This window comes from Rhineura floridana, chromosome 6 (genome assembly GCF_030035675.1).
Source record: "Rhineura floridana isolate rRhiFlo1 chromosome 6, rRhiFlo1.hap2, whole genome shotgun sequence".
In the NCBI taxonomy this organism is placed as follows: Eukaryota; Metazoa; Chordata; class Lepidosauria; order Squamata; family Rhineuridae; genus Rhineura; species Rhineura floridana.
In genome coordinates, this window is record NC_084485.1 from 116,493,318 (window position 1) to 116,521,023 (window position 27,706).

The following is a 27,706-nucleotide window of genomic DNA, read 5'->3' on the forward strand; positions in this document are numbered from 1 at the left end:
TATGTTCAAATAATTTACAATCAGAAGAATGGGGTGTCAAAGGTCAGGGTAAAGAGATGTGTCTTTTGCATATGACTGAAACTATACAATGAAGGTGCCAGACAGACCTTGGTATGCATTTCACAGCTTCGAGGCTGTCATAGAGATTGCCAGGTTGCCACTCAGGCTACCCTCCCCAAATGTCTAGGTCGCCACCCCTGAACTTTGGAGGGCAACAGAACAACCAAAATATTGTAATTTTAACTGTTGCAAGCTGCCTTGAGTGATCCATAGGTTTGAAAGTTTCTTGTAAATAAGCAAAGATGCTGCATCTGTTTGTTTTTCTCTCATGGAGCTAATAGCAGAGAGGAGGATTGGGAAAGTCGTGGGAAGAAAGGATTAACCCCCCTCTCCTGCCCAGAGTGCAACAAAAAAGCTTTATGGACCTGTTCTTTAGAAAGGAAAGGAAAACTGGGCGTCATAATTACAAGATTTCACACATTATGTCTAGTTTTGCCCTAAGTTCTCTAAACTTCCACAGTATTCAAAGAAACCACTTTTGCTGATCTTACTAGAGATTTGGTATGTCACCAAATAACAGACAATCTTCCATCACCTGGCTGAGTGTGCAGGTTTTTTTCTGTTCAGAAGTGCCTAGCTGTAAGACTAATCAGACATTCCACAGTACGACTGTGATTCACTTTATTTTCAACATCTTCAGAAGTGTTTGCAATGTATTTGATGAGCAGAACGAGGAAATGCATGGTCAGATTAATTTACAACGTTTTTTAAAGAATTCCCCAACTTGTTATCATGTAGCCACAGTAACAAACAGCAGAATTTCCTTGGCAGAACAAAGTCCTGTGACCTGTCATAAAACATACAGGGCTTTTCTCTCTGTATCTATCTGTCTATAAAAGCACAGGCATGAGTAACTCTTCTGTGCCGTTATTTCTCTCCGTGAGGCTGGAGTAAGTGGCGCAAGTGAAGATGGTGCTTAATTGGTGGCTTCTTCTGTTGCTGTTACAAGTACTATGTGGGGTGATGGGCACCATAGTCAAGCTCAACAATGGTGGGTTTGAAGACATTGTCATTGCAATCAATCCTGGGGTACCTGAAGACAACAAAATTGTTGACAATATACAGGTAAGATTGTTCACTGTTTGTGAATATATTGAATTAGCATCTTATCCATTAGTGAGTTTGTCAAATTATGATATGCTAGAAAAATGCTACTAGAAATCTCACTCACTCACTCACGCAGCTCATTCAAGTGTGCAAACAGGATCTGGAAGAAAATGTTGGTAGAGTGCTTGTCTTCAGTGTTCCAATCTGCTATGCCCCTCTTCAGGATACTCCATTTTATTCCCTCTCGCCGGTACCTTCTCCACAACATTTAACCATCATTCTGCAGTCAGTGAGTACATTTATTCCTCATTAGGCTGTTTTTGAGGTGTCCCCCCTTAAGGTTCCCCCAAATTGTTTTATTTCTGCAAGCTTTGTATTGCCCCCAAGTCTGCTGACACCTTCCTCTTGTGAATGGGTGGTGCCATTTTGGCTGCTAAGCAATGACATTGGAAATGAAGGGAATGATAATGGTGAAACAGCAAAGGAACTCTCAAAGCCCAACATGCCGCCTGGTGTGTGGTTTGTTAGCTTTGTGCCAGATTACTGGACTGTACACTGAGGTAAATATTGTGCAAGGTTTGATTAAAAGATGTGTCACATCTATAGGTTTCCTTAACTAAGCAAAGTGTACTGAGTCTGTGAGCACCAAATTTCAGGATATTATGTGATATGGAAGTAAATTAACTTGAGGGGGCCACACATCCCTTTCAAATGTCTAAAGTAACCACAGTATCTTAGACCATATATTTAGTTTTTTCTTTTCTTTTAAGACTTTAAAGGCCAGTCTTGAATAAAAATATTTTTTTCAAATAAAACAAAACAATACAGAATAAAATACAAAGGGTTGGCTTCAAACTAAGTTAGGCTGCAGTCTATACACACTTCTGCATGTAACTCAATTGAACTTACTTCTTAGTGGACATTCACAAAAACATGCTGTTAGTTGCATTGTTGAAATTAAAGGGACTTAAGTCATGACTAATTTGTTGCATTGATTTCAATGGGACCTAAGTTCAACAAACCTTGTCTGGATGTAACTCATTGTAAAAAAATAATTTAAAAAATCCAAAAACGAGAAGATCAAATCTGCAGAAAACAGCACAGATAAAATTAAGAAATAAATGACCATGGAAAATAAAAACGTATTCGTACGGCACTAAGAAGGTATTAGAGTAGGCACTGGGCAAGCTTTCTTGGGGAGATCATTCCAGAAGTGGGAAGAACCTCCTCCTGCACTTGACTCAGTTCAGATGGCAGTGGTCCCCCGAGGGGGGAGATGATTTCAGTGTACTAGTTTTCAGCTTCCTGCCTAGTGTTGCAGTAGTTCAACTGCTCTGGGATCTTGTTCCTCTCCTGTTTTGTTTTGGGATCTTTTTCCTTTTTCTCTCCCCTTGCCACACTGACGGAGAAATTTACAAATGTCCCACTTCAGACTTTTCTGTTAATCTTCTCTTAGGCTCAGTTGTGTAGTGGCAAATTTAGAACTGCAGGGTCTTTTCGTGATAGTCACAGCCATGCCCCCTGCTTCTTTGCTGCTGGATTGAAATGAGATCCTTGTTAATGCCTTTTCCCACAATAACTGATGTCTCTAGGAGTATGACAAGGGTGTTAGCTGATAAAAAGAGTCTTCTCAGTAGCTGACTCACCACGTTTCATTCTGATTGGGTCCAATCATCAGGAAAGAAGGAAGCATGTTAGAAGACTCTTCTCAGCAGCTACCCCCCTTTTCATGCTGATTGGCTCATAGGATGTTGGACACATAGGGATCCTGCTTCCAAAAAGTAAAGGGTCTAAGACCCCACAGGACCCTGGACAACTACACCCCTGCATAGGCTGATTGAGCAATGCTGAGGAGCCTTTTCATTAAATAGGGCTGATTGTGTACTCTCCCACTGAGGTTATTGCACAGGGTTTGTTGTTGTTATGTGCCTTCAGTTCAATTACGACTTATGGTGACCCTATGAATCAGTGACCTCCAAGAGCATCTGTCATGAACCACCCTGCTCAGATCTTGTAAGTTCAGGTCTGTAGCTTCCTTTATGGAATCAATCCATCTCTTGTTTGGCCATCCTCTTTTTCTACTCTCTTCAGTTTTTCCAGCATTATTGTCTTTTCTAGTGAATCATATCTTCTCATGATGTGTCCAAAGTATGATAACCTAGACTTCCATAAACAATATGGCTTTTTTAAAATGGCCTCATTCTAGACACAGCTTTCCCAACACTTTTCTCCATATCAGGAATATATGATATGCTTAATTCCTGTCAATGTCACGTGGTGCTTAGTGGCAAATGGGGATCCACAAAAAATGTGCCAGATGCAAGTATGTGGCACACATCTGCCAGCTTCTTGGGGAATGGGATTTAGGGAAGTATGCTTCTCCCTCCAAATTCTTAAAGGAATATGCAAAGCTTCCAGGTTCAGGAAAGGAGGAAGGCAGAAAAGACCTAAGTGCACATTCTATAAACCTAAATACACATGCTAGCCTGAAGTTCAAATCAGTTCACATTTAAAGGTAAATTTACCTAATTCACACTTTCTGAAACAATATGCAAATTGAAGCAACCTTCAAAATTTGCCCTTGACTGAATTTTACAATGCAATTCTCCAGCCAAGTAGTGTGAATAAAAATGCATATAGGAAGGTAAAGTGTTCATATAAGGGCATATATTAGTTAAAATATACCCTTCAGATATTTCTGTCAAACTTGACAAAGCAGGGAAATTGGGCAGCTATAGTGAATGTACCAGGGGAGCAGGAGACCTGAACTCCTCTCTGAGATATTGGACTTCCCTACAAATTTGTCAAAATGCAAACACAATTTGGGTTGGCCTTTCACAGTCCAATCCACTTCCTGTGTAGCTTGGAAGAATTTGGCAATATGTGCCTCTGAGCATATGGTGAGTGGTGGCAACACCTGCAATCAGCCCAAATAACAGAAGCAAGACATGTGCTGTGCTGATCTTGTTTTTGCAAGGAGAAAGGAACAATATTAAGACACTTGATATAGTTCAGATACAGTAGGGCCCGCTCATACGGCGGGTCACGTTTCAGACCCCTCCTAAAAGTTTGACAGAAATATCTGTTGGTACAGGTATGTTCTTAAACCACAAGGGGTTTTGTTTGCCTATTAGTGGATTTCTCTGCTTTTTAATCTGGGAGATAAGAAATGGGATCCTTTGCAAGTCTGCTGAGAATGGATTGATCATTTGCATGCTCTCCTGCAATCATGCTTGGGATAGGTGAATGACCACAGGGGAGGGGGAGGGGAGGAGAGAAGGAGGAAGGGCAGAGGGGTGGAGGGGGAGGGAAGCAGGCAGGATGGGGATGGGAGCAGGCAGGATGGGAAGGGGAGAAGCAGAGCAGGTTTGATCATTTGCATGTTTATTGAGTTCAGTGCGATTTACTCAAGTGCAATCATGCTTAGGATAGGTAAAACTGAACATGGGGAGGGAGGGGGGGAGGGCTGCAATGGAGGAGGAAGAAGGAAAAGGGGAGGGGAGAAAGAATGGAGGAGGAAGGAAGAGGAAAGAGGAAGGGGGGAAAGGCAGGTCTGGTGATTTGCATGCTTATTGAGTTAAATGGGATTTTCTCTCGTGCAATCATGGTTAGGATAGGTAAACTGACCATGGGGGAGGAGGAGGGGAAGGGGAGAGGAGAAGAGAGGGAAGGAGGAAGGGAGTGGAGAAGGGAGCAGAAGGAGGGAATTGGAAGGGAGGGGAGAAGAGGGAGGAGGGGAGGGCAGGTTTGATCATTTGCATGCTTTTTTAATTCAGTGAGATTTACTCCTGTGCAATCATGCTTAGGATATGTGCATCTGACCTGGGGGAGGGGCAGGAAGGGAAGGGGGAGGGGAGGAGATTGGGTGGATGGGCACTGGGCAGAGGGGAAGCCTCTTTCCTTTCCAAAAGGAAAACATTGTGAACAGTATCATTCTTTTTCAGGGGTTTCCCCATCTTTTTATTCCACAGCAGACACATGTAGCCTCCCACCCAAATTTAAACCAAAGCTATCCCTGGCCGCATCCACACCAGGCAGTCATGGCTTCTCCCAAAGAACCTTGGTAAGTATAGTTAGTGAAGGGTGCTGAGAGTTGCTAGGAGAGGCCCTGTTCCCTTCACAGAACTTCAATCAGAGCAGCTTACTGTTAAAAGAGTCGCCTCTCAGCACCCTTCACAAATGACACTTGCCAGGAGTCTTTGGAGGAAGCCATGACTGTCTAAAGTGAAATAAAGGTCTGGTGTGGGTGTGGCCCCCTGATTAGGCAAGCCTAGCAGCTGTGACTCTGGCTTTTAGGACACTGACAGTTGGCTCTTACTGAGCATGCCCCTGCTTATCATTCACTCCAATGTTTAGTTCCTTAAATTAATTAAAAATCAGCCAGGCATTTTTTTTTAACTTTTAAACTGCAGAAGATGGAGGCCAGAGTATGGGGCATGGCAGTAATAGGATTACAGGTACTCTGTGAACATGTCTGATTTTTAATTAATTTCAACAAATTATGAGAACACTGACAGAAAAAAGTACAACAGGGGTCTGGTTCCCCCCCCCTCTGTTTTTATGTTTTGGACTCTCGATTCTCTCTGACTGTTTTATGTATCACCATGAAAATTTAGAGGGTTGTTAACAGGCCCAGCTCCAGCAGTGGCACAGGTAGGGCACTGGCAGACGGCCCAGCAATGCAGAGGGGCCCTTCACTGGCCCCAGCGGAATGGATTCTGCTGCTTGTTGCCAATCCTATCCTATTCTAATGGACAGGAAGTGTTTCCCCCACACACCGCTAGTTTATCTTTTTATCTGATTCATGAAAGTGGAGGGGAAATTGACGGGTTAATACTATGGACTTGAAAAGCTGAGCCCAGAGGGTCTCCTCAACTTGGCAACTGTCTCATTCAGTGCTGATGTTGGGATGGTCTAGGCTAGTTGCTTCCTAATTTCTGTAGTATTAATCCCTTAAATGTCCTCCAGCAGAAGGGCAGAAGGAAAGAGCGGTGGCAGTTGCTCCAAGCCAGTCTGGACCATGAAGGGGCAAAGGACGAAGAGGAGGCTTCCTTACATGGTATGCTCTGCTGCAGGGCAAGCAACAGGGCCTCCAGAGCCATGGCAGGGATGCCCCTGATGAACTTGAGGAGAGAGGTCTGGCATTCCTTCTCTCTCTCCCCTGCCTGATTCCTCTGTCATCCCAGTCTTTCTGTTCGCGTTTTGTTTTACTTTAAAACGGCGAGGCCAAGTGGGAGGAGGAGTGTGGTTTGAGGAAGAAAGCAAGAGGACAAGGGCCCCCCTGATACTTTGCCCATGGGCCTCTAGAAACCTGGAGCTGGCCCTGGTTGTTAAGCAAGCGTTTATGAGTTCAGGACTATAGGTTTGTAAGGCTGTGTTTGGTAATGAGTTTATGGGAAGCATCAGAAGGGCATGGGAGGTATTTTCAATTTAACACTGTGGAATGCAAAAAAATCCATGCTGACTATAGTATACAGCCACTCTTGTGGCTGTATAGTAACATGCAAAATGCATCATATTATACAAAATTGCTTTGCAAAAATGTGTATATTAGGCACAATTGCTTACAACAATTTGTACATTAGGAGAAATCAACATGGTGATTTCTTTTTCAGAGGGCTGTTCAAAATAAAATCCATAAACTTATGTGGAAATGTGGAGGGCTGAACTTAAGATTGGAAAAATCAGAAGCAGAGAGAAACCAAAATCAACATAGTTGTCCATCTCTACTAACCACTGAACACATCAGCATTTTCTTTACTTTTTCTGTTAGGATATGATTAAAGAAGCATCTACGTATCTCTTCAGTGCGACAAAGCAAAGATTTTATTTCAAGACTGCAAAAGTTATAATTCCTTTAACATGGACACAGAAAGATGTATATAAGGGAGTAACTACAGAAACCTATGATAAGGTAAGTCTGGAGTATACTTTAAGGTTTAAACGTGCTTCTGCTATTTCAAAAACTATTGGGGCATACGCAAAAAAACTATTGGGAGAAAATTACAAAATAAGACTGTGATCTAATACATACTCACTGTGTATGTACTCACTTTTGAATACAACTGGACTTTCTTTCAAGTAAACATGCATATAGTTAGGCTGTACACACTTTAATATTCTAGATGTAATGATGACTATTGGCTTTGATGGCTTTAAAAGGGAATTAGACAAATTCATGGAGGACATTCTAGCACTGACTGTGAACCAGAACAGCTCAATGTAACCTCCAGGTTCTGAAGCGGTATATCTCTGAATATCTGTTTCTGTGTATGTGTGTGTGAGACTTGATCTGTTAAACCATGTTCTATTTTATTGTAGGCCGATATCATAGTGGCAGATTCTTTCCTGAAATATGGTGATGATCCCTACACCTTGCAGTACGGTGGATGTGGGGAACGGGGGCGATACATTCATTTCACACCTAACTTCCTGACAAATGATAGTTTGCATGATATTTATGGATCACGAGGTAGTATCTGTTAATTCAAAGTGTCTGTTTTTTTGGAAAGATAATAAAGAAAATAAAAAAGTCCTGAGAAGCAATGAATGGTTTAATTTCATTTGCTGAATCTCTCTAAAGAATCCTACATTTAGATAACAAATCAGCAGTATTTTCAAGTCAGGTTCATGGTATATTTTCAACCCATAAAAGCTGTCTTGCTGAAGCTAGCTAAACACACTCCTGTTTCACTTCAGCAAAGTTACTGTATTCATGTATTTTCAGACTGTGCACTGTGACTGCCATTTCCATATCACCCCTTAATCTGAAGCCATTGACAACTGACTTAAAATGTACATAATCATTGAAAGTCCTCTTCTGTGAGAGATCAAGGCTCACAGGGGAAGCCCATCAGTGTTCCACCAAGAGGTCAATGGTATGAGTCAGGGATCCATAGCGCCCAGGGCACATGATCTCGGAGAGCTCCCAAGGTCCTGCTGAGACCTCTTGTCTCTGCAGGTATCTATCTCCAAGTGAAGTCTTTTACATGTTGATGGGATCTATAGTGGATAGAAGAGCTGACTGTTAAAGGGCCCTCACTTTTTTCCTTCTTTTTTTTGTGGCAGGCGTTGTCTTCTGTAGGTCTAGGGAGATATGGGTAATGTGGGAGATTCCTCTTCTGAATCAGAGGAGGGTGGCAGGGTTGTATCTCTGGCTGGGAGGGTCCCAAAGAAGCTCCTGGAAGTTCTTCCCTCAAGAATGGAGCTGGAGCCTCGTTGTCCTCTGAGCTGTCCATTACACAGTGTACTGTCCCCAGGTCTTGACAAGGAACGCTAAATTAAAACTGATCTGTCCATGGAACAGTAGAAATATAATTACTTCTTCAAACAGCAGCCCAACTATTAAAACTACAGCAATCCTCATATTGGAAAGTTGGCTATCCCTTTTATAGATATTTAATTGTTGGTGTGATTGCACAGCTTTTCAAATCTAATTTAGATTTTTTTGGGGGGCGGGATGTTATAATCACTAAATGTATATTGTAAATTGAAATACTTTTGTCACAATTAGGCTTATTGCTGGCTTTCCACAGGCAGAGTTTTTGTCCATGAGTGGGCTCATCTCAGATGGGGTGTCTTTGATGAATATAACAACAATGCACCTTTCTATAATACTGGGCCACTTAAGGCTGAAGCAACAAGGTACCATCCCAAATGTATATCTCCAATTCATTTAACCAGTCTTTAATGGATGATGTTTGCCCTGGACTTGCTAGTTTGATTGTGGTGTGAACGGTTGTCCAGAGCAGGGGTTCTCGAACTGTGGTCCTTGGACCATGAATCATCCTCAAGCTTCGTTCAGGTAGTTCAGGTGGGTTTGTTACTGAAGACGAGAGATGGCACATCCATTGCATTATATATTCATTTTGATTTTTAATTATATTTTGTTGCTTCTTTTATTTCTTATGTTCTATATTCATTACAAACAAAGAATAAAATGCAGCTAAAAATCATACAGTATCAAGCACAGCACATTACAAATGCTACACAACAGGCAGAAAAATCATTAAATGGTTCACCAAGACCTTCAGCAATTTTCAAGTGGTCTGTGGGGAAGAAAACTTTGGGAACCACTGGTCCACAGGATTAACCTATGATGGTGATAGTAAACAGGAGAGATTAGGGCAAAGTGAAGCAATGTCCTTCCCACCTGTCAGTCCCCCAGTTACTGCCTACTCTCTCTCTACCTCCCCACATAATCATCAATCAGCTCACTCACTCAGAGTGCAATGCCAATTCCACTCTCACACCAGCAGGGCTTTGTAGAGATGCCACCACATATACAGCCCTGCTGCTCATGGCGGAAGGTGGGGAACAGGATACATATCATATAATGTAGTATTTTCTTCCAAAACCATTTCCATATTTTCTCTGGTATGAATCTGGTTAGTTTTGTTTGTCTGAACAGCTTCAAATATATTTTTCCATGAAGCCCTTGTGATTTTTTACAATCTGAAATTTTCAGATTAAATGCAGTCCTTAAGAAATCCATATTTTCTTAATAATTGGCTTTTTAACTAACTATCTCTGTTTCTATTATATTGATTAGATGCTCAGCTGGTGTTACTGGTCAATATATATTCCCACTTAGCCCAGGAAAAAATAGAAAATGCAAAGTTGAACGCCGAACTCAGCTGTTTGAATCCGTGTGCCAATTTATTCCAGACAAACAGCAAACTACTCCAGCATCTATAATGTACATGCAAAGTCTCTCTTCTGTAAGTATCATTTATGTCAGCTGGAAGCTATAGGATTCATTCTTATCTGATATCTGCTGTCAAAAATGCAAGATATTCTGTGCCCCCTTTTTGCTCAAATAAATATGTTTTTGGAGTTTGGAGTTTAAATTGTGCCAGTAATAAAACCATAATTTCAAGGTCATGCTGATTGTTTTACTAATAAGTGTCAGTCATTGCTGGCTGCACAAAAGTGATTAATGGCACTGTAAAACAATTAGCTGGCAGCTGGCCAGGCAGAGGCTGAGTTGTAAGTCAAGGGTTGAGGATAACGAGGGTAAGCAAAGAGGGGTCTATGGTTTCGAGCTCAACATACCAGTTTGTCTTCCAAAAACAAGGTCAGTAGCAAGTCAAGGGTTCAATATTCCAGTAAAGCAGGTTTCTAGATTCAACGGGGTCTGGCATGGTTGGCGAGGGTATCTGACATTGCATTCAGCTGAGGGCAAAAGGCCTCTCACTTCCTTTTACTTCAGGTAATAGCAATCAGTCCTCAGACTCCCAGGAGCTTGTAGCCTTAAATGGCCAGAGCACCTGTGTTGCTCTGCTACTTACAGGCGTCTTTGCTCTGCAGGGGCAGAGGGGCCTCCTGTTCACTCTCTGAGTCTGACTGAGGGGCTTTAGGTGTGTCCTGATTATGTTCTAGAGGTGGGGGTCTGGAGCTGCATCTTGGGTGATTCCACATGTTCCCTTTCCTGGGTCTGCTGTGCAAATCAACTGCTCCTCATCCTCCTCTGCGGACTCATCCGATGGAGGCATGACAATAAGATTCATTAGGTTTTGGAGAAAAAATGTTCCAAAATTAATGATATTGACCCAGTAGTTCAAGGAAAAACTGGTTCATAAAATTGTCCCATTCCAGATTTTGTTCCCCCACATAATTTCACTGATTCTTCTTGGGAGAAAGTCCCATTGAACCCATGACGCTTATTTCTAATTAGACGTGCAGAGAGCTCCACTGTTAATTTATTTCTCCCTCCCCTGCAAAAGTAACATAGGACACCTTTAAAACCTTCTTTTAAAACATCTGTGTGTGTGTGTTGCAAGACAAAATGTAAAAAATGTTTTCCCTGATAGTCCAGCGTTAAGAAATAGGGTTGCATAGAATGGCACACTGTGACTTTATATCCTTAATAAGCCTGCTTCAATCACTACTGTTTCTTTGTAAGGTTATTTAACACTGGAACTCTTGAATAAAATGAGCTCCTGGAGGAAGAATCCATTAACTGTGTAACACAGTGTGTTTCTCTGTAGATAGTTAACTGCTGTCTACTATGTTAGTGACCTCCAGTGAGTGGCAGCCATTTTGTATGGTGGTCACCATTTTTAATTACCACAAAACATCTCAGAACAGGGCTTTTTGAGAAAATGAAAATGGTGGCAGGTCTCATTCTCTTCCTCTTCCAAAGAATCCCTGAAATAATGCTGAAAGAAAACAGCTAATTTTGAGATTGATAAAGTGGCTGGGAAATAACCATTGTCAATTCAGTTCAGGTATTTTTTTATCTCTTGCTCCTTTCCTTCCTCGTCTGATTCCTTCTCCACCTAACTTTGTATTTCTGCATACCTTGGTGTTCCCTCTCAAGCCTGCTGATACCTTCCTCTTGTGTGTGGATGCTGTTGCTTTCGTTACATTAAAGACTCACATTCAGAGAATTCAGTTTGTTATTGCTATGCAGGACTCTGCAACAAAAGGTTGCATGTGTGTGCTGGAGGGCACATTAAACCTCCCTGCTGTTGGGCAGGAGATTGCCTAGAGTGAATGGCCAGGTAGGCAAGCTGGTGAATTCATGGGTGAATGGGCAAGCAGGGGTGAGTGAATAAACTGGGGGTGGAGGAAAGTTAGTTAATGCTCAGTTGGTAGGTAGGTGGCTAGCTGACAACCAAGTGCTTCTCAGCTGGTTGGTCCAGTGTACACTGTTGGAAGTTTCACTTCCATCAATGCATTGTCTCACTGAATCTATTGGCCATCAGGGGCAATAGATATAGTTAGTCAGTTGAAAGGGCCCCTGCTTGAATTCTCTCCTTGTTACTTTCCTAAAGTTTAAGCATGCCTCTGATTGGCTAGACTGATATTCTCAGGCTATCATCACTTCCAGGTCCTCCTCCTCCGTCCCTACCATTTGAATTCAGCTAGTGTAGATGATTAGGCTTTTCTATCCATGTGAACTTTCTTAATAAAATGAGTTTATTTTTGTTTAAGATAAACACCACTCTCTTTCATATTCTTTTTATATCTCTAATGAACTCTGCTTCAGAAAGGAACTCTCTTCATAGGTTTATGGGCCCAGACATAATGGGATATTTATAAAAGGAAAAAGAAAAAGGAGTCTGTGGAATCTGTAATAAACAGATTAGATAAGAAAGGATGGCTACTTCTGAATCTGCTAGGAGGTCTGATGCCATTGAGTTGCTAAATAACTCAAACTACAGAAGATGGTCCTTTCAGATGAAAATGGTATTGAATAATTTGGGGTTAGTTTTGTCCAGAGATGTCTGGAAAGAAACAAGATGAATGGGATGCTGCAAACAGGAAAGCCATGAGACACATATCTCTAGCGGTAAGTGATGATTTCGTTGACCATATTAAAGAAAGCAAACTGCAAGTGAAATGTGGGAAAGGCAAGTTTTTCAACAAAACACAATGAATACTCAAGTTTCCTTGATGCTAAAACTCTGTAACGAGGCTTAAAGATCCAAATTATCAGCACATATGAGCTCTTTCTTGGGAACAGTAAGAGAATTGGAGGAACAGGAGATAAATTTACCTGAGGCAGCTAAGATTGGCCTTTTGCTCAATACTTTGCCTCCAAAATATGAAGGAATAATTAATTTCCAGTTAAGGAAAAACTTTTGAGTTTTGTCCAGGAACATTAACAAGAAAATAATCTAAGAAAACAGATACAAAATGAGGAAACTAAAACTGAGCCTACATACTGACTCAAGGAAAGCATTGCTTCTTTTGGGTGCTTTCACACTGCACTTTATTCCGTTATTCTGACAATTTATTTCCTGTTAATTTGCGCATAAAATTTGAGCGTTCACACGACATAATGGGTAGCTCCGGAATTCTGGTGGAATGTAGTGGAAGTTTAGCGCTAATTTCCGCAATAAATGATACCAGAAAAATTCCGATAGCAGGCTGGGAACCCGGAAGATTGCAGGAATTTTGTGCTAGCTGCTGCTGCTGCTCACGTGATAGCCTTCCCAGCATACAGTGCGTTCCCGCCCTTACCAACAGCCCTCCTAGCATGCAGCCTTTGCGTGCTGCTGCGCTGCCACCGCCACGCCTCCAAGCCGATCCCAGCTGCTCCTGAGAGAGCAGCCTGTGCTGCTGCTGCTTGTGCTCAACCAGAGCCTCTGCTGCTGTGCTGCCGTGCCTCTCAACTGATTGCGATCATGCCTCTTTCAAACCCCCCCACGCACCAAAAGAACAGGCCTCAAACCAAAGGTAGGTGAAGACCTGCTCATCCGGTATCGTGTGAGGCTGAATGAAGGGGGGGGACAAAAACTCTGCTCTGTGCTCTGTGTGTGAAAGACTGTTGCGCAAAATGCTGGTATAACAGGTACCGCAGTGTGAAAGGGATTTTTGAAATCCGGAACGAAGCGCTACCTTTTTAATCCGTTAAACTAGCGCTATTAGCCCCATGTGTGAAAGCAGCCTTTGTGGAAGTAAGCAGCAATCGAAAAGTGCTTGCCCTCACCTGAGAAAACCCTTAAGGGCAAATTCCAAGGGAATGATTCATCAAGACCAAAAGACAAAGGAGTAGGGGGAAATGCCTCTCCAGAAAATAATTTTGAAAAAGGAAATAAAGTATGTACTGCAAAACAAATAATTGGTAGAGTTTATTCAAACCAAACCCACAACAAGATTTACATAGACAGTGGGGCAACTTCACATTTCTTCAAAAATTTGGAAGTTTTCTCAGATATAGATATGGATGGTAAAGTCACAGTTTATCTTGCTGAAGGACAATGTATTTACACACAAGGAAAAGGGACAGTTCATTTAAAATGTAAACTGGGTGAAAAGAGTCTGTGTGTGTTAGAATTACTTTTAATATGTCTTTTAATATGTTTTTAACCCTTTTTTAAAATATGTTTTTAAAGTTTTTTTAAAAATGTTTTTAACTTTTTGTTTTAATGTATTTTAAGGTTTTTTATTTTGTTTTAAAATGTTTTTAGTATTTCTGTTTGCTGCCCTGGGCTCCTGCTGGAAGAAAGGGCGGGGTATAAATAAAATAATAAATAAATAAATAAATAAATAAATAAGAGCACCAGTGAGGTGTGCATTCCTGGAGCTTACTATGTGCCTTCTCTACAGAACAATTTGATAAGCTTAAAAACAGCTACAAGGTGAGGATGCAGTATTTTGTTTAGGAGAGATTGTTTTGTGTTCAAAGGCAGAGAACTACTTATGAGATGACTTTTAAGTAATGAAGACCTTTATGAAGTAGAGTGTGTGTGATGGCAAGCTAATGCTACTAAAGAATGTCTTCATAATGATTGCATGGGGTTGTGGCATTGCAGATTTGGCTACAGAAATGTTGAAAGCATTTCAAAACTTGTGAAAGGTAATTTAAGAATTTAGACATTAAAATGTGCAAATCTGAGTTCAAGTGTGTTGATTGTGTTAAAGCTAATGCAGCTAGAGCCACCTAGAGGCCATCTGCTGAAGTGCAATTGGGAAAACCCCTGGATTTAATCCACAGTGACATCTGTGGATCCTTACCTGTAATGATATCAGGAAGGAATGTTTATTTCCTTACTTTTATAGACAATTTTTCAAAATATGTCTACACTTACCTCCTTAAAGAGAAAATGAAGTGTACAAAAACTTGAAGAGTATGTAGCCAGAGTGAGCAATAAATTTGGGAGAAAGCCCAAGACATTATGCACTGACAATGGCAGTGAATACACAGGGAAAGATACTGAAGAATACCTAAAGGAATGAGGCATTCAATGTGAAAAAACAATTCCTTTTACCCCAGAACAAAATGGAGTGTCAGAAAGGAAAAAATAGAACACTGTTAGAAATGACAAGAAGTATGCTTCATGATAGTGGATTTCATAACAAATTTTGGGGAGAAGCAATCATGAAAACCACTTACTTGCAAAACAGATTACCCACTAAATGCAGAGAAGCAACACTACTGAAACTGCGGAATTGAACCAAACCAAGCGTAAAGCATATTAGAGTGTTTGGATCTAGGGTGTATGCTTACATTCCCAAAGAATGGAGGCAAACTAGACTGCAGAAGTGAAGAAGTAATATTTGTTGGCTATGAATTGGGCTGCAAAGGCTACAGAATAATTGATCCTACCACAGAAACAATCACGGTGCGTAGTATTGCATACTTCCATGAGAAACAAAACCCAACTACCAGTAAAATGTCAGAAACAAGCTAAACATACCAACAGGAGAATAAACCATGCAGCAATCGCAGCAAGAAGAAGAGGCTGTGAAGTTTGAAACTTCAAGTGAACCCAAGCAAGAAGGGGGTGCAAGAACTGATCAAGAGTTGAAACACTCAAGCAGACCTAACAAAGGGATGTCACCCAATAGGCTGTCTCTTCTAACTAGTGTGGAGGAGATACCAAAGCCCTCCAATTGGTGAGACATTGAAGGGATGCCAGATACTGAGAAAGACAAATGGCTGCAAGCTGCTGGAGAAGAAATAGAATCTCTTCACAAAAATAAAACATGGACTCTTACAGAGCCACCAGAAGGGAGAAAGACCATTGGATGTAAATGGGTCTTTACAACTACACATGGTGCCAAAGGGGATATCCAGTGCTACAGTGCTAGGCTAGTTGCTAAGTACAGTGAAGGTTATTATGAGAGGGGATGACTGGGATGGGAGCAGGCAGGAGGGGGAGGGGAGGAGAAGGACAGGTGTGATTATTTGCATGTTTATTGAGTTCAGTGTGATTTACTCCCATGCAATCATGCTTAGGATAGGTAAAACTGACAGGGCAGGAGGGCTGGAGTGAGCAGGGGAGGAGGAAGAAGGGAGGGGAGGAGGAAGGGAGAGGGGAAGGAGGGGAAAAGCAAGTCTGATCATTTGCATGCTTTATTCAGTTCAATGTGATTTACTCATATGCAGTCATGGTTAGGATAGGAAAAACTGAACATGGGAGGAGGGGGGAGGAGGGGGGAGGAGGGGGGAGGAGGGGGGAGGAGCGTATTGGAGGGGGGCAGAGGAAGGGGGAGGGGATGCCAGGTTTGATAATTTGCATGCTTATAGAGTTCAATGGTATTTACTTCCATGCAATCATGCTTAAGATAGGTAAAATTGACCATGGGGAGGAGGAAGGGGAGGGGGAGGAAGGGGAAGGGGAAGGAGGGGATTGGAGGGGGATGGGTATGGGAGGAGGGGCAAAGGGAGGGGGAGGGGCAAGAGGGATGGGATAGGAGGATGGGTTTGATCAGTTGCATACTTTTTGAGTTCAATGGGATTTATTTCTGTGCAATCATGTTTGAAAATGGAAATGGACTCTCTTCACATCAACCAGACTTATGGCTACCCTTTGAATAGGGTTTTCATGATAAATGGTATTCAGAGGTGGTTTACCATTGCCTTCCTCTGAGGCTGAGAGGCAGTAACTGGCCCAAGGTCACCCAGTGAGCTTCATGGTTGTGTGGGAATTTGAATCCCAGGTCATAGTCCAACACTGACCTGAGGGAGGGGTGGGGAGGAGGGAGGGGAGGAGGAGATTGGATGGGTGGGCACTGGGCAGAGGGGAAGTCCCTTTCCAAAAGGAAAACATTGTGAACAATATCATTGCTTTTCAGCATTTTCCCCACCTTTTTATTCTTGAAGAAGCTAGCTTTTTTAAATTTATAGGAGAGAAAGTGAGTGAAGGAAAGAGAACAAAACCTCAAAATCTGGAATTCCACTCGCTGGAAAAGTGCAATAAGGTACAGAAATTGGCTGGTGATTTGTGGCAGTCATTTGTTGGCCTGTGTTCTGCTCCCTGTACCATTTTAGTAGATAGTCTCTTAAATAAATAAGTGCAGAGGCTGTGTGTTAGAGGTGTGTGAGAGGTTGCTGAAATGCATAGCGTCAGGGAATGTGGCCCAGCACTTCTGTGGATGAGGGTTCTTTGTGAAGATTGTCAAGATCTTCAAGGCTGTATTGGGTGTCAAGCCTGCTAACTGATGGCTGAATTTGAGCAGATCTCCCAGATGGAAACTTCGTCATGTTTCAGAGGGACTCAGACTTTGTTGCTTTTGTTTTCACGGCTTGTCTACTTTGGGGTATCTTATGAACATTATGTTAAATTGTTATCTGTATCGTTATTTATCTGTATTTTATCATTATTGTTTTCAGAATTTTAATGTCTGTTATATTTGTATGCCTATTTTGTACGTCGCCCAGAGTGGCTGGATAGCCAGCCAGATGGGCGACTAAGAAATTCAATAAATAAATAAATAAATAAATACAGCTGGCACATGTAGCCTCCCACACAAATTTAAACCAAAGCTGCCCCAGGTCTTTATTTCACTTTAGACAGTCATGGCTTCTCTCAAAGAATCCTGGGAAGTGTAGTTAGTGAAAGGTGCCGAGAGTTGCTAGGAGATGCCCTGTTGCCCTCACAGACCTTCAATAAGAGTGGCTGACTGTTAAACCAGTCCGGCCACTGAAGCTCTGCCAGCAGAATAGGAGTCTCCTCTCAGCACCCTTTACAAACTACACTTCCCAGGATTCTTTGAGGGAAGCCATGACTGTCTCAAGTGAAATCAAAGTCTGATGTGGGTATGGCCCCCTGATTAGCCAAGCCAAGCAGCTGTGAGTCTGGCTTTTAGAACACTGACAGTTGGCTCTTACTGAGCATGCCCGACATAATTGGGTTCAAGCCAAAATTTCTTAAATATATTAAAAATCAGCCAGGCATTTTTTTAACTTTTAAACTGCAGAAGATGAAGATCAGAGTATGGGGCAAGGTCAGTAACAAGATTAAGGTACTCTGTGAACATGGCTGATTTTTAATGAATTTCAACAGAATATAAGAACTCTGAGAGAAAAAAGTCCAAAAGGGCTCTGGTTTTTCTTCTCCCTTTTTAGACGTTGAACTCTCTATTCTCTCTGACTGTTTTGTCTATCACCATGAAAATTTACAGGGTTGTTAAGCAAATGTTTCTGAATTCAGGACTATAGGTTTTGTAAGGTTTTGTTTTGAAATGAGCTTAGGGTAAGCATTAGAATGGCATGGGGTATTTTTAATTTAACATTGTGGAATGTGAAAAATCCACGCTGGCTATAGTATACAGCTACTCTTGTGGTTGTATAATAACTATTGTAATTATTCTCTTTGTCCCTACGTAGTAGTCGCTAGGGTTGCCAGGTTCCTGGCCTGAGACTGATCCTGTATCTTTAGGAGTAGAGAAAGTCAGCCAAATGCAGGTGTTCTTGCAACACTGTAATGAGAAAAACCACAAGGTGGAATTCTCCCTTCCCCCTGCACAACTTTTAAAGATACAGAAGACCTCTTGGTTGCCAGGCCTGGCCTCCAAAAGGTCTTCTGTATCTTTTGTACTTTTTACTCATTTATGGTTTTATGTATTCTATATAATCTTGTTTAACCATGCTTTTTCTATGTACTGATCTTTGATCGAAATAAATTCTAACTAAGTCTCAGGCCAGGAACCTGGCAACCCTAGCAGTTGCTGTATTATTGCATTTGGATTGCAGATTAGTCCTTGTATTACAGGCATCAAATTTTACTTGCCTTAACCAGATTGATACTTCCTTGTACTGTAAAGTGTCATCCCCCCCCCAAATTGGTACAGGTTCAAGACTTCAGCCAGTCCTTTTCTTGCCTAATTAGTGCAGTCCTATACCAAATTTGATTTACCTGGGAGTAAGCTCCATTAGATATAAAGAGACTTCTCACTAGACATGTACATATTGTACTGTAAGTTAACTATACAATTATTTTTAACAAGTGACTGTTTGCAACTCTCTGCATTTACCATCGAGAGGGAGATTTTTTTTTTTAATTTGCACAAAAGAATGTCCAGGGAATACCTTCCTCAGAAGACAAAGATGCATCCTGGTTAGGGTTGTCAGGTCTCTGGTTTTTGCCTGAAGACTCTGGTTTTGTGGGGTCCTTTCTGGGTCTCCAGGTGAATCGCCTTAATTTCCAGACTCTTAGCTTTCATTTTTTTTTAAATTAACTTTCTAGGTGGTCGGTTCAAGAGATATAAACCAAAATGTCAGCCGTGCCCCCAACTTCTGTTAGTACCGGCTCCTCTAATCCCTGCCCTTCCAGGTTTTTAGCTAATAAATGAAGTTAGGGCTGTGATTGACAAGATTTGTTGACCCCAGGCAATACCTAAACCCTATTTCAAGTTGTGAGAACAGTTTCCTTTTCCTGCTTGTCTCACATTAAAGCAAAGATACAGCTTTCAGCAGCATAAAGAGTACTTCCTGTGTACAAGATTGGGACTTGCTTCTGAGTAAATATGCATAGGATTGCACTACAACAGAAGGTCACAAAAGGATCTTAGCGGGCATACACAGTAAACAATTTTAGTTACAATTATAATAAAAGTGTACATGCAGGGTTTTTTAATTACTTGCAAAAAATGGCATATTATACATTTTATCTTTCAAATAATTTTTGAACAGAAGTTTTAAAAACTGTACATGCTTCAATGTTATGCTTTTCTAATTAAGGAGTCAAACAAGTTTAAATTTTACTGGATTGTTGAAGAGAGCAGTTTATTTGTCTTATTCATAACCTGTTTTGAAGATCTTCCCAATTTGGAGCATTTCTGGGAGTAAAGCTGTAATGCTAATTCCACATACCTGGGACTTAACCCCATTGAATTCAGTAGGACTTACTTTTGAGTAGACATGGTTAGGATTGTGCTGAAAATCAGTGGGACTTTTGAGTGAACATAGAAAAGGATTGTGTTGTAAATCTTTCTCTCCCCCTCTGATCATTTTTTTTTAAAAGCAGTTAGGCAGGGCTTACTTAGGTGTCACTGCTTTTGTTTGGCGGGAAACTTTTTTAAAAAAAGTTCTGCAATGGCCAACTTGTTTTGACAATAAACTATTATATGGGGTGTATGTATTTTTTCATCTCAAGTGTGTGCATGTATGGAATATTTCCAACAAGCCTGTGAGGTAGGGTTGGAAACCAAGGCAACTCACAACAAGAAATAAAGCCATTTAAAATCCAATAATCATAAAACAGTTGTAAAACAGCTTAAAGTGGCAGGATTCTGAATTTTGGATTGGGTGAGTAAAGTTCCTTATCACTGAATTGCAGTCCTGTGCATGCTTCCCTGTTTGAGTAAGCCCCATTGGGGCTTGCTTATGAGTAAACACGCATAGGATTGCACTATAAGTATCTTTACAGGTTGTGTAAATAATAAACATCTTTGACATTCATGCTTATATAAATATTTCTTCATACTTTTTCTTGACATGTATCTGATTTCACACTATGATTGTAAATTATTTACAAATTATTATTTCCTCTACATTTTAAGTGTGCCCTTCTTCCTCAGGTTGGTCATGGTGCCCCTCTGTTGTTTTCACCCTGAGGGGCAGACTAGGCTGAGAGATTATGTATAGCCCATGGTCACCCAGTAAACTTTGCATCTTATTTCCATTTTAAGATTTAATTAAAATGATTTATATGCAGGGAAACTTTATGAAGTAATGCAGATCCACTTAAAGCACATCCAACTCGCATTTAAAGTGCATGACTTCCCCTAAAAAATCCTGGGCAGTGTAGTTCCCCCCAGAGCTTGAAAAGGTTACTTTTTTGAACTACATCTCCCATCAGCCCAATCCAGTGGCCATGCTGGCTGGGGCTGATGGGAGATGTAGTTTAAAAAAGTAACTTTTCCAAGCTCTGGTTCCCCCTTACAGTTATAGTTCCCACCACCCTTAACAAACTACACTTCCCATGATTCTGTGGAGGGATTGATGTCCTTCAAATGTATGTTGAATGTGCTTTAAATGCATGGTGTGGATCTGCCCTAGTCTGCTGTGCTTTTCAATTGATTAATGAATTAAAAAGAACAATTTTAAAAGATACTTTTTAAAAATAGGGCTGTAGCTCAGTGGTAGGGCACATGCTTTGCATGCAAAGGTCCAAAATTCAATCTCTGGAAAAGACTATTGCCTGGAATCCTGGAGAGCTAATGCTAGTCCATGTCATCAGTACTAAGCTGGACAGTATCAAATGGCCTGAGTCAGTATAAGGCAGATTCCATTGTGCCTAAAAGTGGAAAGAGACCCAAGGGCACAGTGACGCCAAAATGCATTTATGTATTTTATAAACAACTTTTATATAATGCTTTATTGTAAAAAAAACAAAAAACACCCTCAAAGTGTTTTATAGAAGCTATTAAAACAATAACATTATTGGCAAGAACAGTTCAAGACAGGCATTTAAAAACATTCAACATAATGAAACCAACAATGAGTTATAAACAGATAAAAAACATAATCTATATGCCTGGGTAGGCTTTTAGCAGGTGTCAAAATTACAATGAAGTGCATGTCTAATGTCAATAGGCAAGGAGTTCCAAAGCCTAGGTGCTGTCACACTAACTAATCTATTTCTTACAAGAGCAGAACAAGTACTAGGTAGCACCCGTAACATGGAAAGCACACCTTGAACTTGACCTGGTAGCAAATTGACAACCAGTGCAGATTTCAGAGCAGAGGTATTATGTACTGATAGGGTCTCATTCATGTCAGCAATCTTGCTACAGCGTTCTGCACTAACTGCAGTCCCCAAGTCAGGTTGCACTGCATGGGGATTTCTGTAACCTTGGCTAACTGGCTGCCAGGACATTTTTAGTTTTGAGTATTCGTTAGGCATCCTGACTGGTTGTGGGATGCTGAGTTTTCTGCCTTACTCATAGGAATCTTGTTGTGTTTGGTATGGTATTGCATTTAGGAAATCATCACTGTCTTTTGTTTTTGTTTTTCTGTTTGCATTTCATTTACCTTTCACCTCACTCCCTTACATCCATAGAAGTAATAGTGGTTCCATGCCCTCAGCTCAACCCCCTTAAACCCACTGATGGTACACCTTGTTGGTTGCATGATGGTTTGTTTCTTGCCCAGTAGTGGTAAAAGAGAATTCACATACTGGGAAATGTGGCTGCAATTGTGGTTGTGCCCAAGCTGCTGCCTGTGAAGGTAGACCAAACCATATGTGTTTTCTCTCTGTCAATTATTACTCATTAGAATTGGGTTGGCTGTCAAGGTGAGTTTATAGCAGCCCACAGGATAAACAGGAAAGGGCAGAGAATTTTCTTCTCTTACTCATTTCTCAGACATATTTCTGAAGTGAAGGATCAAATCTGCAAAGAAGTTTGGAGCAGCCATTTTTAAAAGGTAGGGGCAAGGCATTCCAGGCAGGATGTTGCCAACCCTGCTTGGATATGGATATCTTTGCAGAGGATCCCTAGTCAAGCTTTACCAGCAGCACGTTCCAAACCATAGCTACTCAGAAGTTAGTCCTGTTGAGTTCTATGGAGCTTAGTAAGTGTGTTTAGAATTGCAGCCTCCAGGGACATCCATCTTTACTCCTGAGTGTTCCACAGCATTAGGCTCCCTTTTTCCTTTAGCAGCCTTCTGGTGACTGGTGAGGGCACTTAAACCCTTCTTGCCAGAAGCAAGTGGGCTAGATTAAACATTCCCTACGCAGGCTCCATCTTTTACCTAAGATTTCCATTTTAATTTCCAATCAGAGAAATGTTTTTGTTTGAACTGTATGCTCCAAGCAACTGTGGCTGATGCTTAATGTATCATGCTTAATGACATCACTAGGGCCTGTCCCATGACATCACTAGGGGCAACCCCTGAAATCTCAGGCTTTGGGATGCTTCTGACCTGTCAATCCTAACTGCATTTCTTCTCCCCTGAGTGTGAACTCAGAACCATTTCAGAGGAGAGTGAGGTACATGTGCTTAGCCTGTCTCTACCCATTTTTTTTACTTTTTAAGGCTTTTTCTTTCTTTCAAAGATTCCTCAAGTCATTCTATATCTTCCTCTCATGCGTGGCTGTTGCCATTTTTGCTACATAAGCATTGGCCCTCTCTTTTGCAGTATGAAATAGAGACAGAGACTGATTGCATGGGAGATAGCCCTGGGAGCAGTGAATAAATGGGAAACAGACAGTGGTATCCAACTAATGCATTCCATCAGTGCAAGGATTTCCACTTGTGCAGTGGGACTTTTCCCCTCTCTTCCTCCACCACGCACCTTCTCCAAATCTGCTCCAGAGACACAGGGAGAGAAGGAGGAGGGGAAGTTCCACTGGACAAGCAGAAATCCTTGTGCTGATGAGATGTGGTCCTTAGAGCTATTTTGGATAAATCCATACTCTTTGGAGACCCTTGTCATTACATTTTTGTGAGGTAAAGGGTAATGTATATGTAGAACTAAAAGCCCATATAACACTCTGTAATGTTTTTTTGTGTGGCAATGAATGCATTTTCTTATCTTTTATTTAGGTTACTCAGTTCTGTGATGAAAGTAACCATAATATTAAAGCAACAAATATGCAGAATAAGCTGTGCAATTACAGGAGCACATGGGAAGTAATTATGAACTCCACTGACTTTGTCAGTTCACCTCCAATAAATGTTCCTCCACCCAACCCCACCATCTCCTTGCTGCAAACACAGGACAGAGCTTTGTGTCTAGTTCTTGATGTTTCTGGAAGTATGAGTTCGGTAAGTCTGTGTTTTCCAGAAGAAATATTTCTAGATAGTTCCAAAATGATGGAATTAATGTCAGTAGTCAAAACAAATGTTGAAAGAGAATTAGCATTTCTGTAATAAATTGTATTCTTTGTTAGAAATAGTGAGGCTAAATTTTGCTTTACGTGATTGGATATTTACCTGATTTGCATATTTATCAATTTACAGTAATTAATTTGCCCAGGATAAATGTTCTAGGGGATGGGTGGGCACTCTGTAGTGCAGCGGTGAGGAACCTCCTGCCTCCAGGCCAAACATGGTACTTCAGGGGGTCTCATTTGACCCCTGATGCCATTTTTCCTAAACCACGTCCATCTGCCCATAAACAACAACAATAATAATCTTTCAGGGTTTTCAAATTGCAAGAAGCTTTATCAGATGTACACAAATGCCTGCTGCAAACCTTCACAGTAAAGACGTCACGGATCTAGAGGAGTTACACAGCTCCTGGGGGGTAGGGCTAATTGTGTGTTCCCATAGCCCTGCTCTACCCATGTTCTGTGTAACTAAATAACTGCTAAGCAAATAAAAACTCTAACTCATGATTCTGGAACTGAGTTGATAACCTACTAGCAGATAATATATAGACATCTGTAAAAGAAATGGGGGTGCCACAGCATCTATTGTCCTGATGCGCAACCTATACTCTGGACAAGAGGCTACTGTAAGAACAGAATATGGAAACCAATTGGTTCCCCATCGGAAAGGGTGTGAGGCGGGTGTATTTTATCACCCTATTTGTTTAATCTGTATGCAGAACATATCATATGGAAAGCGGGATTGGACCAAGATGAAGGAGATGTGAAAACTGGAGGGAGAAATATCAATAATTTAAGATATGCAGATGATACCATACTCTTAGCAGAAACCAGTAATGATTTGAAATGAATGCTGATGAAAGTTAAAGAGGAAAGCACAAAGCAGGACTACAGCTGAACGTCAAAAAGACTAAAGTAATGACAACAGAAGATTTATGTAACTTTAGAGTTGACAACGAGGACACTGAACTTGTCAAAGATTACCAACACCTTGGCACAGTCATTAACCCAAAGGGAGACAATAGCCAAGAAATCAGAGAAGGCTAGGAGTGGGGATGGCAGCTATGAGAGAACTAGAAAAGGTCCTCAAATGCAAAGATGTATCGCTGAACACTAAAGTCAGGATCATTCAGACTATGGTATTCCTGATCTCTGTGTATGGATGTAAAAGTTAGACAGTGAAAAAGCGGATAAGAGAAAAATCAACTCATTTGAAATGTGGTGTTGGAGGAGAGCTTTGCACATACCATGGACTGCGAAAAAGACAAATAATTGGGTGTCAGAACAAATTAAACCAGAACTGTCAGTAGAAACCAAAATGATGAAACTGAGATTATCATACTTTGGACACATAATGAGAAGACATGATTCACTAGAGAAGACAATAATGCTGGGGGAAACAGAAAGGAGTAGAAAGAGAGGAAGGCCAAACAAGAGATGGATTGATTCCATAAAGGAAGCCACAGACTTGAACTTAGAAAAACTGAACAGGGTGTTTTATAACAGATGCTCTTGGAGGTCACTGATTCATAGGGTCGCCATAAGTCGTAATCAACTTGAAGGCATATAACAACAAAATAGCAACAAAAATATTATAAATATTATCCAAGAACATAATCCATGGGACAAGCACCCTTGAAATGGACAGTGGTCTTGCTCACCTCCCTTTCATTTCTATGGAGCCTGTGCAGATTAACTTCCAGATGGATTGTGCTCCACATCACAACCTGGCTGAGGTACTTTAGGAAACTCATAAATATTATGCAATTGTCTATATTGTATTCATACATGTTTATCAACCTGTATTTTTAAGTATAATAATCTATTTAGATTTGCTTCCTGGAATGCATTGACAATTCATGTTTTTTATTCATATGCAGTATGATCGCATTGGTCGACTGAAGCAAGCTGCAGAAATATTCCTCCTACAGATTATTGAAATGGGCTCCTGGGTTGGAATTGTCACATTTAATGAAGCAGCAACAGTTCAGACTTATCTGCGACAAATCACCAGTGACAGTGAGCGGCAAACACTTGCAGCCTATCTGCCTACCACAGCTAGTGGAGAAGGAAGAAGCATATGTTCTGGAGTGCGGTCAGGATTTCAGGTGAAGTAGAAATTTTCTGCTTTGTACTTTCTTTGGGTGATGCAGTGGGAAGGATTGGGCCCAGCAGAGGCATCCAGAGTGAGCAAGAGAGGCAGCAAATATGCCCTACTTCTGCAGCAGCAAAACTATCCCTTCACCACGGCATTGGCACAGGATATTAGGCTCTCGATACTGAATCATAATTAGTGCTAATATTGTGTTTTTTCAAAGTTAGGATAAAAACTTTTTTATCACTTTTTGAGCTAATGCACAATCTCTCCAAACCCAAACATTACTCAGTCTTAGACTAAGGCTGCAATCCTACAATACAGGTCAGAGTAGGGAACCTCCAGCCTGTGGACCAAATTTGGCCAGGCACTGGTCCCAATTTGACCCATGAGGCCATTTTTCCTCCACACCATGCCCACCTGCTCCACGCTTGCCATCATCAGTAATATAGTGGCAAATTCAGAGGTAGCAGGTCCATTCATGATAGTCACACCATGCCCCCTCACAGTCATGCCCCCTTTTCCACTTTCCCTTGTCTCCCTTGCTCTCCATGTCATCTTGCAAATCCACATTCCATTACAACAGATGCTGCTAGGACTAGGAGCCAATCAGCATGAAAGGGGAGGCTGTGTGTTAACTACTGAGAAGGGCCTTCCCAGTAGCTGACTCACCTCCTTTCACTCTGATTGGCCCCAGTCAGCACAAAATGACCTTCTCAATGACTAATATGGTCCCCTTTCATACATAGGGACCTGGCTGGGACCCTGCTCCCTCCAAAAGTAAATGTCTATGATCCCCATGACCCCGACTACACCCAGGACTACATCATATGGGACATTAGGTGTGGGGTAGAGAGACACGGCTAGATTTGGCTGCACAATCAGGTTTCCCACAGGCAACTTGATTGCATAGCCAATGGCTGTAGTAAACAGGTTTGCCAGCTGGCTGTTGAGCTTTTGCAAAAGATTTTGACTGTTTGACAGGACATCAGGTGATGGACAGGTAGGCTGTCCTGCCCACCAGTCAAAGTTGCCCATGGGGGAAGAGATCAATAAGGATCTGGCTGCCAGGCCAAAAAGGTTCCCCACACCTGCTATAATATTTACCTGGGAGTAAATCTCACTGAGCTCAATGAGAATTACTTTTGAATAGATATATACTGGATTGCGCCATGTAGAATGGAGAATTTCTTTTACAAAAACAAACAATAATTATTATTTCCTTGATTGAACTAGTTCAGTTGTCACTAGGGATGTAATTCACTCTCATATTTTGTGCAGCTTGTGGTCTGTTCGACTATTATTACGTCCCGGTCTGTAAGTCACATTTAGTTAAATTAGGTTTCTTTCATCCCAATCCACTATAGTTACAAAAACCAGTTTTGTCTCCTGTAACAACAGTGTAATGGTCTGTTACATAGTTACATAGTTAATTTCATCACGTTTTTATATTTTATATTATTTACAATACTGTTGATATTATTTCCATGTTTCCTGATTTTATTCACATGTTAATGAGCCAGGCAATTGCCCATGAAGTAGCCATCTGCCCTCAGGGTTGTTTTCTATCTCAGACATGAACGATGAAAGGACAGGACAGGGTTTTTTCCTCTGCAACACAATGAGGTTTGAACAGAATTTTGTTTCAGTATTGCCCAAAACTTTCAGAATACTTCTCTATCCCAAGTTGTCACCCAACTTACTCAGAAGACAGGGACACCCAGAGGAGAACCCCCTAGTGATGACCTCAGTGACCACCAGGCAGGCTGATGTGTGGGTCCTAAGCTGTGAAGGTTGGCTGGAAGAAGCTATAGCATGTCACTGTGTATTCCCAGCAATGGTAGTACTATGGAAGCTGTCTGCCTTCTCTCCCTCTTCATACCGAGGCCTAGTGCAGACATTACTTCCAGGGGAATGGAGCTGCTATGGCTGTTGTAATGGAAGAGCATCTAGAGAGAGGAGTGAGCCAGCCACTTTGCACAGACCACTT

At 41.3% G+C, this 27,706-nt stretch overlaps 1 protein-coding gene across 1 annotated transcript in view; it reads left to right on the forward strand.

The window, feature by feature from the left end:
* The first annotated feature begins 969 nt into the window (after positions 1-969).
* LOC133386878 (calcium-activated chloride channel regulator 1-like) overlaps positions 970-27,706 on the forward strand; it is a 55,283-nt gene continuing 28,546 nt past the window's right edge. The window contains exons 1-7 of the mRNA XM_061630649.1: positions 970-1,125; positions 6,881-7,021; positions 7,429-7,579; positions 8,643-8,751; positions 9,659-9,827; positions 23,335-23,556; positions 25,502-25,729. Of these exons, the coding sequence (XP_061486633.1) occupies positions 970-1,125; positions 6,881-7,021; positions 7,429-7,579; positions 8,643-8,751; positions 9,659-9,827; positions 23,335-23,556; positions 25,502-25,729 (1,176 nt within the window). The remainder of the gene's footprint in view (positions 1,126-6,880; positions 7,022-7,428; positions 7,580-8,642; positions 8,752-9,658; positions 9,828-23,334; positions 23,557-25,501; positions 25,730-27,706) is intronic.